At 48.2% G+C, this 14,494-nt stretch overlaps 5 protein-coding genes across 5 annotated transcripts; 4 read left to right on the top strand and 1 right to left on the bottom strand.

The window, feature by feature from the left end:
* Positions 1-58: 58 nt before the first annotated feature.
* Positions 59-1,747, top strand: BDV37DRAFT_267568 (alpha-keto acid decarboxylase family protein; the record flags this gene model as incomplete). Its single annotated transcript, XM_032084048.1, has 1 exon — positions 59-1,747. The coding sequence occupies one exon, from the start codon at positions 59-61 to the stop codon at positions 1,745-1,747; it is 1,689 nt and encodes a 562-aa protein (XP_031947283.1).
* A 2,525-nt stretch (positions 1,748-4,272) lies between these two features.
* Positions 4,273-7,179, top strand: BDV37DRAFT_277611 (uncharacterized protein; the record flags this gene model as incomplete). The annotated part of the gene is made up of 1 exon (XM_032085813.1): positions 4,273-7,179. One exon carries the CDS (start codon positions 4,273-4,275, stop codon positions 7,177-7,179), a length of 2,907 nt encoding a protein of 968 aa, XP_031947282.1.
* A 1,692-nt stretch (positions 7,180-8,871) lies between these two features.
* On the top strand, positions 8,872-11,264 carry BDV37DRAFT_235446 (arylsulfotransferase family protein). The gene is made up of 2 exons (XM_032080499.1): positions 8,872-9,867; positions 9,918-11,264. Exons 1-2 carry the CDS (start codon positions 9,391-9,393, stop codon positions 11,214-11,216), a joined length of 1,776 nt encoding a protein of 591 aa, XP_031947281.1. The 5' UTR covers positions 8,872-9,390; the 3' UTR covers positions 11,217-11,264.
* A 511-nt stretch (positions 11,265-11,775) lies between these two features.
* BDV37DRAFT_2494 (CVNH domain-containing protein) lies at positions 11,776-12,333 on the top strand. The gene is made up of 2 exons (XM_032082075.1): positions 11,776-12,032; positions 12,093-12,333. Exons 1-2 carry the CDS (start codon positions 11,885-11,887, stop codon positions 12,296-12,298), a joined length of 354 nt encoding a protein of 117 aa, XP_031947280.1. The 5' UTR covers positions 11,776-11,884; the 3' UTR covers positions 12,299-12,333.
* A 415-nt stretch (positions 12,334-12,748) lies between these two features.
* On the bottom strand, positions 12,749-14,344 carry BDV37DRAFT_277609 (succinate--CoA ligase subunit beta; the record flags this gene model as incomplete). Its single annotated transcript, XM_032085812.1, has 7 exons — positions 12,749-12,841; positions 12,897-13,018; positions 13,069-13,823; positions 13,875-13,971; positions 14,051-14,123; positions 14,175-14,249; positions 14,315-14,344. 7 exons carry the CDS (start codon positions 14,342-14,344, stop codon positions 12,749-12,751), a joined length of 1,245 nt encoding a protein of 414 aa, XP_031947279.1.
* Between the last annotated feature and the right edge of the window lie 150 nt (positions 14,345-14,494).

The raw sequence follows: 14,494 nt of genomic DNA, 5'->3' as shown, positions 1-14,494 counted from the left end.
CACAGAATCAAGGTAGCTATATGCAATGCATCGGTAACACTCTGGCTATCTAACAACAATGTCGATCAAATTAGCCGATTATCTATTCACTCGCTTGCGCCAACTGGGTATCCAGTCTATCTTCGGCGTCCCAGGCGACTACAACCTCCATTTACTTGACTTCGTTCAACCATCTGGCTTATCCTGGGTGGGCACCTGCAATGAGCTTAACGCTGCCTATGCTGCTGATGGATATGCCCGGATAAATGGTGTTTCAGCTCTCATAACCACGTTTGGCGTTGGGGAACTCTCTGCGATCAACGGTATAGCAGGTGCTTATGCCGAGAAAGCACCGATTATTCACATTGTGGGCACACCTGCTCGAACAATTCAAGATTCACGAGCTTTGGTGCATCATACCCTCGCAGATGGAGAGTTCCGACGATTTGCAGACATGGCCTCCCATGTAACAGTGGCACAGGTGGACCTGAAGGATCCCCGGCTAGTACCCGATCAGGTCGACTGGGCTTTGCGAGAGGCCATGATTCACAGTCGGCCTGTTTACCTAGAGGTACCAGACGATATGGTTGATGTTCATGTGGATGCGTCGAACCTGACAACGATGATCTGCACACCTTCTGCGCCAGTCACTGGATATGAACCAGTCGTATTGGATCGCATCCTGGACCGGATTTACGCTGCCAAGCGACCGTTAATACTGGTAGATGGCGAAAGCAGATGTATGGGAATTCTGGATGAAATCGATAGACTGGTAAAGACAACCGGCTGGCCAACGTGGACGACCATCTTTGGCAAAAGCTTGGTGAACGAACAACTGGCAAATGTGTACGGGATTTACGCTGGGTCGCTAGGCGATCCGCAATGGAAAGAGTATTTCGATTCAGCAGATCTAATCATCAACATGGGCCCGCATTACAGCGATACAAACAGCCAGAACTTCACAACCATTCCCAATCCGACCGTGACAATTACGCTGTCGAACACCTATGTCCAAATGGACGGTGACATATACCGAGATATACATCCTAGCAACATCCTCCCTCAGATACTGGAAGCACTCGACACCAGCAGAGTCCCCAGAGTGACCGGGCCTGCTAAGTCAACCAACGAAGCAGACCAGCTCAATCCGTCCGATCCAATCACTCAGAAAGACTTCTACAGGATTGCAAATTCACTCTTCCGTGAATGTGACATTGTCCTCACAGAAACAGGCACTGCAGCACACGGAGGCCGCAATATGGTCCTGCCGCAAAACACGCGGCTTCTTGGCCCTGCCACTTGGCTATCAATCGGGTACATGCTACCTGCGACATTGGGAGCGGCGTTAGCTCAGAGAGAACGAACGCAGAATCCAGAGTCCCGCGCCATCCTTTTCATCGGAGATGGAAGCCTACAGATGACGGTTCAGGAGATCAGCACGATAATCAGGGAGAGTCTGAACGTTATCATCATCATCATTAATAACGAAGGGTATACCATTGAGCGGGCTATTCATGGAAGGAAACAGTCGTATAACGATATTGCTCCTTGGAGGCATGCTCAGGCTTTGGGCTTCTTCGGTGCGGACGATACACATCTCACGAGGAGGTACTTCTCTGCTCGGACTTGGGGCCAGTTGGATGCTGTTTTGAGAAACAAGAGTATACAAGACGGAACGGGAGTGAGGATGGTTGAAGTATTCATGGGCCGGGAAGATGTTCAGGGTGCTTTGTTACGACTACTAGAGAAACAGATAGGTGATGAGTAGTGCTGTCGCTACTTCATTCGTAATTTCGATTGTGGGGTTTACTTCGTCTTTAATGGCAAGCTCCTCGGAGGCATGGGAAAAATGTGAACAAAACCAAACCGTTGACTAGGTCGTTAAGTAGGCTGTTAAGGTCCAACGCCGTAGGGTATGATCATATTTCGGGGGTTTGCCGGGTTGCGTTGCTAAAATAAAGTGCATAGCCTAAAGCAAATAGATAAGATATATAACGAGAAGTACGATTCTGGCGTCGGTAGATATAACCAAGGAAATGAAGACGCCGCAAGAGCCGGACGCAGCACTCGCGTCCTCAGCAAGAGAATACTCCATCATCCAGCAAAGATCCAGCGAGACTATGAAGGCGTGGGAATACACATGGATAGCACTTGATCCCACGAAACGAAAGCCGCTGATCATAAGTGATCACTTGTATGGCAGAAGAGGATTTTGGGGCTCATCCTCGCGGTCCACACCCAGTGGTATTACGCATAGCGAGGCGCATACTTTACATACCTCATATCTTGACCCAATAACATGCTGGTACTTTGTCACCACTTGAGCCCGCTCGCCGGATGCCAGTATCCGTGTTCCTTTTAATCAAGAGCCTACCTCATAGTAGTGCGCAAGGAATAAGTGGATCTACATGCATGGGAAAGAGGAGATTTCATATGATTCACCAATTAGATATACATTAGGTACAGCGTCTCCTCTTGCAGAGGCTGTTCCCCGTATTGTAGTACCTACATGAATTAAGTGATTTACATAAAGTGTGCGATCAGTTGAGAAATAACACTGTGTGTTAAAAGACGTATTATGTATTCCTAGTTGCAATCTGGAGTGGAAGGATTCCAAAGGGCAGATGAAAGCGTATTAGCATAGCAGGATATTCTGAAGTGATAGCGATGATAGTAACTATTATGAAGTAGTGTATGCATAAAGGAGACTAACAACTGCACTAGACTTAGTTCAGGAGCCTACGCAGTAGCCGGTGGGTCATTTAGTCAACAATAGGAACCTAACAACTGGAGGCGCGCCATAAAGCTCTACATTGAGAACAAATGAACTGAGAAGAAGAAATACGCCGCGTGCAGAGATAGGGCCTGGCTCAAGGAGGGGGAAACATTCGTTGCATGAGCTCCTGTACCGTCCTCGTAGTGTCAAGGCTGAGCACGAATGGCATGATGGGTCTCGACAACTGAACACGTCAATTGATCGTCCAGACTAAATCCCCGAGTTATCCTACCCCATGCAATGCGGAATGGGCATCAGGATTGTGACATTGCCATGTCTAGGCTTCACCAAGATCTACGAAGGTAGATGGGAGCTTGGCAGCGTGTCTAGTCGTTTATGTATTTCAACAATGGGAGGTATTCGCACCAAGTAGTCGGGCTAAGCAGTACTTCTCTCACGATGAAAATCACCGATCGGGGGCTAATACACAGCTCTCCATCTGGTGGAAGATTAGCGCATTGACCCAGCAACCATATGGAGCATAAGATTGTTACATGCATACTATGCAGACAGACTTGACCAATGAGAGACCCGCCGTAGCTCGAACCGTCTGCAGAGCGATGTGTTTGGATACAATTGGTTGTTACTCACGCTTCAGCTGAAAAAGCTGAACATCAATTATACGGGTTCCTACCGCGTTGTTCGCGATCGGCAATCATAGTGCATAAGGAATTTGTAAATACTTTCCGGTTCTGTGTTGGGACAGGAAAGATTGTGCGAGATGTACACTGTAGCTGGAACCCAAGTTGCCCTTTTTCTTTTTCTTTGCGCTTGGACATATCAGCTCAGGGCTAGCAGGATCCCTCTACCTCCAGGATAAGTAATTAGTCCTCACCCATTCAGCCCACTGGCGATCAGCCGCATGGTTTAGGTTGCGGCCCGCTCTGAAATTGGGTGATATTCTTCTTAGACGTCGCCTAGCAGGAGTAGCGACACTAGAATTTAGCAGCTGTAAATAACAGAAATCACTCCCCAGTCTAGGGATTCTTATGCAAGAATAGTAGCTATCCTTCCAGAGATGCTCAAAAGCTACATCCTTTCGAAGTTGGTTAGTATTTCCGCAGTCACCATTGTGTCAACGACCACGAGTATCTTTATAGCGTCGGCTCGCCCCATTCCAGCATCGAGACGCAGATCTTTTTCTAGATCAATCTGCAAGGCTCGGAAAGCACTGAATGGGGGTTGCACACGTATACCTACCTACATTGGTCTCCGACATCCTTCTAGTTCATCTGTTGTGGGAGTGGGGCCTTCCATGGTTGGTCAGCCTAGACATGCAGGCTATGATTGACCTGACCCTGCAAGTTTCTATGGCGGTTGATACACTAGTAAGATGCGCTGGGTTTCAGTATCTGACTATGCGTCCTACAAAAACAAGCGGAAATTATATAAAGGCAAAGCACTGCGTGTGTTCCATCAGAAACCTCCACATCTATTTCTTCTTCACTTGTCTCCTTCCATACTATACCCACCAAGGCATTAAGCACTAGCTCTTTCGCATTGTCAACTACAGAAACATGGCTCCCAATGTTTTCATCGCAGGGAAGGAGTACTGTGATCGTTTCAGATACCTACACTATGGCGGGCGCAAAGTCACTACCAGTAATCCTCCCGGAGGTGCGGCATTGGTTCGTGACATTGTATCTCAGTTAGAGCGCAAGGCTAGTAACGCTGGTTCTACAATCCAATGTCATTTTATCAAACGTGAAAATGGCACCGCCATCCAAACAGCCTTGGAGATCGAGCAACTGGCACCAGAACCATCATCTCGCCATCACATCAAGTCATGCCTTCAGCTAGAGTCCAGTCTGGGCGATACCCAAAATCCCTCCAATGCCAACATTGGGCAAAATGATTTGCTAGTGCTGGTAGAACAGCCTGAGGTGAACGTCTTTGGAGTCGACCCATCGTATCGGATTTTTAAACGATCTGGAAATTTGATTGAGCAGAGCGACATGCAGTGGACTACGCTCGACAGCTATGCCAAACTGGCTGATGGGAGGAATTGTGCTGATGATGGTTGGGACCCCTTAGGAGTGGTCATCGATGCCGAATACCTCAGGTGGAAGCACGTCGAGATCAGTCGCCATCTGTCTTGGGCGCAAACCACAGAGGACTTGCTCCGAAATTTCATTTTTAAGAAACAGGAAAAGCCAGAGCTTGAGGTGCTTCGAAAAACTCCGAATCTGATCGTCCGATTTGATTGCGACGGCGTTGTTCATGTTGAAAATGCCACAGCAGAGGATGTGACAGCAAAGCTCTACATTCACAAGTCGGAGAACTCCGAAGGAGACTTCATCCAGTCCACTCCAGGACGCACACCAGCCATTGCTGCTGGATTCGTGGCAGGTCTGGTTAGACCGTTGGCTCAAAGCAAAGAGGCTTACAGGGAAGCGATCCAGGCTGGATTGCTAGCCTCACACAAAGTGGCATTGGCAAAAGTACTACCTGTGAGAAATGACGAAGGTGATTATTATGTGCTTGATGATAAGATTAAAGGAGAGGATTTCCCAGGCGTCCAAGTTATTGTGCCATCCTCCGAGATTAAGAACCAGAGGGAATACCGTTGGAGTATCCTCCAAACGATACTCGAAGGGCAATACCTTGAACAACCAATTAGAGAATTTGCAGAGGGAATCATAAAGGCTGGGGCAGAAGAAGACGCGCGGATTGATTCGGCCACGCTTTCGAGCTTTCCGGGAGCCACTAGGCCCAAAATCAAAGAATCTGTCAAAGTCATTCTGCAGATGCAAGAAGATGCCCATGTGGCAGTGTTGGCGACAAAGATTGCGGCTTCTGTGCAATCAGGGACTGCAGCTCTTGCGAAATCGGAAGCAGCACCTGACGTTGAAAAACTGAAACCCTATATTAAGAGTGTTCTGGAAAGATTCCTGGAACTGCAGGCCCAAGCCGACGTTGCAGCAGTACAAGGCGCAATAGAGAGCTTATTGCAGAAAGAATTAAGTAAGGAAGAATTCGATGGAATACAAACAGAAATCGAGCCCTTTGCGAAGAAAACTGTGGAAGGTCGACCAAAGCCAGCTGATGGTGAAATTGAAACGAATATTACTACGCTGGGAGCGGGAATTCTGAAACTACAAGATCCTAAGGGCAAGGAACTTCGCAAGAAAACCAAAGCGCTCGCAGATGAGATTGTGACGAAAGGATGCAAGACGGCGCTCGCGGGGATTCCTACTGCACAGTTCGGAAACCTCATGACGGCAGACCGACAGGAAAAGGAAAGCTTTAGAGCGATCGCCAACTTGGTGACGGAGTACCTGCAATCACCGCAGGAGAAGCCAATTTCGATAGGTGTCTTTGGCGCACCCGGGTCAGGAAAGTCATTCGGGATCAAAGAGGTCGTCAAAGCGGTTGCCAAACGGGTGAGCAACGGAGGGAAGCAAGTCAGCAAACCCTTGACGTTCAACCTGTCCCAGTTCCGGGCATATGATGATCTAGTCGTCGCTTTCCACACGGTCCGTGACAGCGGGCTGTCTAATGAAGTCCCGTTGGTGCTTTTCGACGAGTTTGATAGCGGCTTTGGCGAGACGAAACTGGGGTGGCTTCAGTACCTGCTAGCACCAATGCAGGATGGCAAGTTTTTAGAACACGGCCATCAGCGACCGCTGGGGCCGGCTATCTTCGTTTTTATCGGTGGCACATGTTCCACGTTTGAGGATTTCACCACTGATCTGGCAACCAAAGACGCAAAAGACGCGAAGAAGCCGGACTTTGTTAGCCGACTACGGGGGTTTGTGAATATTCAAGGGTCGCACCAAAGCCCAACAGACACCGACTATATGTATTATGTTCGCCGCGGTATCCATCTGCGTGCAATGCTGCAGAACCGACTCCGCTGCAAGGCAGACGAAGAGATCGAACTGGACGACGGAGTGCTGAACGCACTCTTGACTGTGCCACAATTCCGCCATGGCGCCCGATCGCTCGAGTCTATTATCGCAATGAGCCAATTACATGGACAGAAGGTCTTCAGACGCTCTGCGCTGCCTTCTGCGAAGCAGCTAGGTCTTCATGTCGACTATACTAGCTTTGTCGAAGCTTTTGAACCTGAAAACCATCGTGCAATGGCTCGAGTTAGGATCGCAGAAAAGATTCTGCCAGCGGCAGACCAGTCTCACGGAGAGGATGATTTCCGACAGCGAATTGCTGGTCAAATTCTGGACATGATCTATAACAATGGGGCCTGTTTGGTTCCAACGGAACTGGGTCAGGACGCTAAGCACGACGGGGAACTAGTCGATCACTTGGCCAAGTACCAGTATAATGCCTTCAATCTTACTATACCTGCTGCTGACTGGAAATCTTACGAGGAGAGTGGTGAGAAAGAAAATTACAAAAAGTCCATTAAGGATTTACTCAACCTTCTTCAGGAATGTGGCTTTGTTGTTCAGAAAGGAAGTTAGCCAACACAACTGCTGGTGGTTCGAGGACAATGTCAGCTCTTAGCTTTCTCTGTTCTATCAACCATATCGAGGTTGTTGTACGTACGGCATTCTACAGTAGTCTATTAGTTGAGGTTCCTGGATCAGCTATAAGAAAATGCATAGTTAGCTGGTCTTGACGTTTGGAGATCTTGAATTCATTCTACGATTTGACGAACTCTAAATATATCGATAAAGTGGTGGTGTATGCAGGGGTTGGAAAAAAAACGTATGGCGTTGAGGTGGTTACAATTTACAGTAAAATGACACTCAAGGTTTCCGTCTTTACGGTAGGCCATTTCGTTCACTACATCCACAGGGCATAGTTGGACGTCAAATTATCATGCAGTGTGCACTTTTCACGGCCTCGTACGCACCGTAACAATGCCTTAATTTATACACCTCTCAATTGATGGAAGAGAAAACTCATGACATAGAATCGTTCTCAAGCGCATAGAAGCTTGGTGGCCGTCTATAGGATTGAAACCCCAAATCTTTATGTTGATAAACGGGCACAAACCCTACATAATTCTGGTTTTACGCGCTATATCCGACAAGTATTAGGTACCTATATAAGAATTCAAGGCCTGGCTCAGAACATGGGCAACGTATCTGCAAGGATCTTTGGACGTAGCGAATTAAGTTAACCTGTCTTGGATGTAAATATGGTTGTATCTGAGTATAGGTGCACAAAGCCTCATATCATCAATGGCACGGCACACGCATCCGAAGAGCTATAGCAAGAAATAGGCAGCAATGCACAGCCACGATCTATTTCCGAGTGTCAGATAACGATAGATCCGTATGACGTACTTAGAGATATATCGGATGGGCTGTTGTTGGCTAGAACCGGGTTCATCGGATAATTGAGTTATCTGCAACTCTCTCACACATGCATCGCAAACTGCAGACTGCATTAGCGGAGCAAATATACACCACACTGGCTTTGAACAGGGTTAAAATGCTAACCGAGGATGAAACCAAGTCCATTAGTCATTGCCAAGTGATTAATAGTCGAGGTGCCAAGCCGTGCATAGATTCAATGTCCAACATCAGTGGACGAAGTGTCCAATGCGACCCCGCTACAAGAGAGTTGCGAAAGATATCGTTCAATTGTCATGGATTCCTTGGTTAATGTAGAGAATGTTACTTCGCAGACATGGAAACTTAATCCAGAACGAATTGCCGAGTAAAGCGAGCATTTCTGGATCCAATAATAGGAAGCTCGGGTGTAAGTGTGGAGCAAGGGGGCGTTATTACGCTGATCGATGGAGCTATTGAAACTTCGAGAATGCGTGGAGTCGTGGACTGAGAAAGATCAGGAAACTCACTCCACAGTACCACGTTGCGATTGTCTGAATTGGGTATTGAAGTGTATCTCCTCTCTCTACTAGTCTGGTGCTATCGTGTAGTTCTCTCCTGACTGAGCGTAGTGGCAGGACTCTGGACCGTAGTGTGAAGTTAGATTGACAAGGCCCCACTGCGAGGAAGGGCTCGGTAAAGTCTCAGACTCTCAGTGGCCGGTGGCGTTCATAAACTCGGCAAGATTAAGTGATGACAATATCCACGCGGCGTCGGTGATATCACAAAGATTCCCCGATGGCCCCATCATCCATGATTCTCCAGCGGCGCTCAGCCACTGGTAGTGTCCGTTACGCCTTGGCTTTCTGTTGCATGTAACCCTAAAAGCATGCCGGCGTTCGCAACCAGCGCCAGCCAAGCTGATTCTATCAACCGAGCAATTGCCGGCAGTCGGCACCCATACACATTCGGGGTGGGGAAGAAAGCATGCCAAGATGGCTAAATCTTCAGCAGACCACTCATGGTAGAATGTCTCCTAGAGCTCGTCTATCTTACGACCCACTGTGGGTTATCTTGGCAAAGCCCGGAGAACGGCACAAAGGTCGAGTTACCTTCCTTGACCAGAGTGCGTTTAATACGCCGCAGATTCGGAACCTGAAACCACGTTGTGTGGTGCGTGAACGGGGCATCTTGGCATTTTTATCTGGGTCTTGTGCTCGAAACCATTGTTTCTCCTGAATGCTGAACAGGGGAGATACGATTACGATTGCGTACCTCACTCTGGAGCATGGACGTACTTCATAGGGAGGGGGTTCATATACCCCCCCACGACCCGCGTCCATCCCTTTTGCTCTTGTCCTAGACACTTTGCACCTCATCCGTCATGTCCCAATGTCCTCTTGGACTTGGCCTTCGAAAAATGCCCGTCGCTCGCGGTTGAGCCTCATCACCGGCCGCCATCTTGCTACGGTTGGCGTGGTCATCAGCTTTCTCTACATCTTTTATGTCTTCGCGGTCCCGCAACTTTTACGATTTCGCTTCCGCACGGATCTGAGCCAATATGACCTAGGTCTGTATGGGTTTGGCCCTTCAACCGGCTACGTTTCCTTTGACTACGAATCGCCAATTGTCGAAATCACGGAATCAGATTCAGGATGTGACCCGCGATACACTTTTCTTGCGCCGCGCGGTGATTCCGTGCCCCAAGCAGGTCCAATGATTCTCGACGCTCAGGGCAATCTGGTTTGGATGAAGTATAACTGGGACACCACCCAGGATTTCAAAGTCCAGCGATATAAGGGTGAAGATTTCATAACGTACTGGGAAGGTCACGAGATCGAGAGTCGCGGCTATGGATCGTGGTATATGGTACGTATGATCCCACAAGGGGCGATATGTGTGTGACTGACCATGACCAGCTCGATTCGTCCTACACCCAACGATACGTGATAAATCCCGTCGGCAACTACGGTGGTGACCTGCACGAATTCACGATAACCGACGAGGGCACGGCCCTGGTGACTATCTACGACCCAACGCCAGTGGATCTAACACCTGTCGGAGGTCCGGAACTAGGCTGGATATTCGACGGCGTATTCCAGGAGATCGATATCGAGACCGGTGAATTGCTGTTCGAGTGGCGCGCCTCAAAACACTATCCCGTCGACAGCACGTACGAGCCCCTGGGCAAGGCGGGCAAAGATCGCACATCAGCATTTGACTACTTCCACATCAACAGCGTCGAGAAAGATGATCAAGGGAATTACCTTGTGTCTTCCCGCCACTTGCATTCGGTCGGCTGCATTGACTCAAAGACGGGATCTTTATTGTGGACACTAGGGGGCAAAATGAATGATTTCACTGACCTCTCCGATGGCGAAGCAACGAATTTCGCCTGGCAACATGATGCGCGCTGGCACGCGAACAACACTTTAACACTGTTTGACAACGCCGCCCACTCAAGCAATGATCCAGATGATGAGAGTCGTGGGGTGGCCATTCAATTAGATATTGCCTCCAAGCAGGCAAGAGTGCTGGCCGCTTACTATCATCCCCAACAGATGAAGTCCGTATCGCAAGGCAATGTACAGATGCTGGATGATACTGGCCGGGTTCTAGTTGGCTGGGGCCACAGTGCTGCCTATAGCGAATTCAGCGCCGATGGAGAACTGCTGTGCAATGTCCATTTTGGCGCATCAGCTTTCTTCTCCTTTGGGCGTGTTGTCTCTTACCGTGCCTTCAAGGGTGACTGGGTGGGACTCCCTCAGACGACCCCGGATGCTGAGGTCGACGGTGATAAAGTGTACGTGAGCTGGAACGGCGCAACGGAAGTTACGTCGTGGAGATTGGAGGTGTGGAACTCCGATGATTTGACCGAGTTCTCATTTGGTGTTGTGGCGCAATTCGAAAAAACCGGGTTCGAGACGGAAATCGACATCCCTGACGACCTTGGCCCTTTATTCCGTCTCGCAGCTCTAGACGGGGAAGGGAATGTTCTTGGTGTCACCGACGTGCTCCAGAAAGAGCAAAAGTCAAGATTTGACACGTTTCTCGATCTGCACAATTGGATTCTTGGCTTCGCTATGGTGGTAAGTATCTGTGGGCTGCTTGCTGGTCTCTATCGGTGCTGTTGCAAACTCTTCAAGCTATATCGATCTCGCTCTAACGATTACCAATTGGTGGCCATAAACGAAAATGGTCAACACCCGCCTGTGTGAGTTCAAAAGGCTTTCACCTGCCATGTATAAATATTTGCTCTGGGCGCTAGGCAGCCCATGACCCGTTCTGCCGGTCTCATTCTTCTTGTACATAGTTACTACTCGTATATACCCCGAACAGATCATGGAATTCTTTCCAGTTTCCGAAACATTCTTAACTTTTCTCTTCGCTGCTCTCTGAATTCCCGTATACAACATCAAGAATACACAAGTGTAATAAATCATAGCCATCCTATTATAATCGTATGTAATTCTAATAAACACCTGCATTTAAGAGGGTCTCTCGTGGAAGTTGCTTCATATATATAATAGGAATATCCCGCAGTGGCTTACTAAAGAGGCAAAAGAAAGTACCTGACACTGCCAATATCATATGACTGCATGGCCCATCTTAATGACTTATGGGATATTGTGTTCCAGAGAGGAAAAGAAACACCTGCATCAACACATATTTCCAATGAATAAGGTCTGGTACTGGAAGATCTTTATTCCGCTACATCATGATTATGCAATCCCAACTTTATATCAACAGACTTGGCCACTATCCATCTATATAAGTGGATCTCAAACGCACACCCCAGATCACGCGTGTTTGAATTCCACTGACGAATCCTGACCAATGTAACCTACTTTGAACCAGAACATATCATTTACTTTGTCCTCTCGCGATGTCTTTCCATGAAACCGCCTGCGATATTCACCTAGACCACGAGCGTGGAAAAAGGAGAACTTCCCTAGTCGCTATCTGCAATAACGAGGAAGGATCAGGTCTAACCAGCGACATCTTACTCGATGACTTCCTTGGTAACGATAACGGTAAGGCCTCTATTCTTCTTGATTAGACTTTTGACACGTGGTAATCTCTACCTCTACTAGGACATTTCGTCTGGGGCGGAAAAAACGTTACCAAAACGAGTCGAAATCTCTCGATAACCAGAGAAGGGCCATCTCGAGTGCCCATCCTGCATGCCGATCTTCTAACCGATTCAGGTGAATATGTATCTGCTCACTGCCCCCTCGATGAGCATATTTTCAACATCAATGGCGAGCTCTTGTTTAAGCCAGATGAGGCTAGGGAATAGTATATGTTTCAGGTGAAAATAGGAGCCTTGAATTTGAATAGCAGGTTTTATCGTTATGAATTGATGTTACTATGCTGGAGGCTGTACTAGATTGGTATGAGGGAGAATGATACCCTGTTGACTGACATTTAACGCCGCTTGCAAGAGCAAAGCGCTCTCACAGAAAGACATAGTCAATGGTTTCATATAGCGTCTTCTGCAGCGAAGACAGCCAGGGCAATCTTCCTGTAAAAATCCAAGGAATTCCCTCTCGGAGAGGAGCCAAATTAACTTTATGTATTGTGATCCTCCTGAAGGAAGTCCTTGCATAGAGTAAATGTTTACCTACTCAACCTGCTTCTGCTTGACTAGGTGTGATCCATGTGCACGCAATATCCTGCACGTCCTCACACCAAGGCCGACCTGATCAGCCGAGTGATGTGTTTCCAATAGCCTTCATGACTCCAATACTCATCTCGAGCCGTGGGTAAGCTCGACGATCTTTTGAGCAGCTGCATCGAAATCGGCCTCTAAAAGTATATTATCTAGGCCCGATTCTTGAATCTATACATACCATTAGTGAATAGCAAATAGAAAGAGGTACAAGATGTGGACTTACCAATTTAACACCTTTCTCGTAGTTTGTACCCTGTAGTCGAAGGACAACTGGAATCCTGAACCCTCCCATCGCAGCAGCAGCAGCCAGTATCGACTCGGCAATCATATCGCACCGAACAATCCCTAGTACCGGTCCGATTAGTGACGAACTCTCTGAGCCAAGACATACTCACCGCCATATATATTTATGAACAGCCCTTTCGTGCGGGAATCCCCCTGCAGAATCGAAAATGCCTTCGACAGTGTCTCTTTAGTGGCGCCCCCGCCAATATCTAAGAAGTTCGCACAGTTCCCGCCGTACAAGGTGACCAAGTCATTAGTTGCCATCGCTAAACCAGCGCCGTTAACAATAACCCCGATATTACCGTCCAACCGGATGTAGGAAAGACCCAATTTCGAAGCTTCATATTCATCTTTCTCCTCCGGCAAGTGTTCCTCAAGACTAACCAGCTCTGGCTGTCGGAACTTCGCCGAGTCATCGAAGTTGAACTTTGCATCAAGACACATCAAGGACCCTTCCGTTGTCCGCACGAGGGGGTTCAGCTCGAGGAGAGTCGCGTCTTTTTCCCGGAACAATGTTACTAGCTGACGCAAGATGTGTGTGACCACGCGCATATCGTCGTCAGAAAATCCAAATTGTGCTTCAATATAGGCCGCGATTTCAGGAGTGATTCCGGTCGAGAGATGGAACCAAAACCGCTGGAGCTGGTTCACGTTCGACTCGATATTGACACCTCCATCGTCTGACATGAGGAGGACAGGCATGTACCGCTGGCGATCGAAGGTAATAGCCACGTAAAACTCCTGCGCAATATCGACCGATTTGTAGATGTATAACTTATGTACTGGAATACCGCTGGAGGTAGTTTGCTTCGTGACGAGAGAATAACCGAGCATCTTAGATGCGTTTTCAAAAGCCTCGTCCGCCCTTGGGTTGTGTCAGAGCTACAAAAGTATCCCTGGATTCGTAGGAACCTACGAGTCAACAATGCGAACACCACCTTTCCCATCACTGCTATACTTGCCCTTGCCTCGTCCACCGGCGAGTATCTGAGCCTTCAGGACTGACGGAGCCCCTGATGTTGTCTTAGCATTGGACAATGGTCCCGGTATTCCTCCCAACATTCAAACGGCATCGCCAAACCAGGAACTTACCAATGTTGTATACGACATCCCGAGCTGCCTCAGGACTGTGCACTACAAACCCATGGGGGACTGGAATCTCGAACTGGGAAGGGTCTTAACAACTTCATGCCCCTACAGTGGCACACTGCCTTACCTGTTTCAAGAGTTGATGCGAGTGGTGTTCTAGGAGGCTGAACTGGCGCACATGTTTTCTGAACGGACCATGATGCTGTTTAGCGATTAGTTCCCCGATCATTCAAGCCTAGTCCTACAAGGATAACATGCCTCTCGTACGAGAGAGAAAAGGGACCGCCAGCGCATCATCTTGAATTGTTCCAGTTGGTTTCTAGTAACTTATCTTCCTGAGTCTCTCCAAGTCCTACCCAGCGGGGTGAGACGACATTAAGATGATGGAGAATAATTTTTAACTTCATAATGACATCAGCACTATCACTTCTTCTCCGAGTGGTGCGG

Source organism: Aspergillus pseudonomiae (genome assembly GCF_009193645.1).
Source record: "Aspergillus pseudonomiae strain CBS 119388 unplaced genomic scaffold BDV37scaffold_1, whole genome shotgun sequence".
Classification (NCBI taxonomy): Eukaryota; Fungi; Ascomycota; class Eurotiomycetes; order Eurotiales; family Aspergillaceae; genus Aspergillus; species Aspergillus pseudonomiae.
The sequence above is the reverse complement of the archived record's forward strand: the minus strand, read 5'-3'. Positions and strand labels throughout refer to the sequence as shown.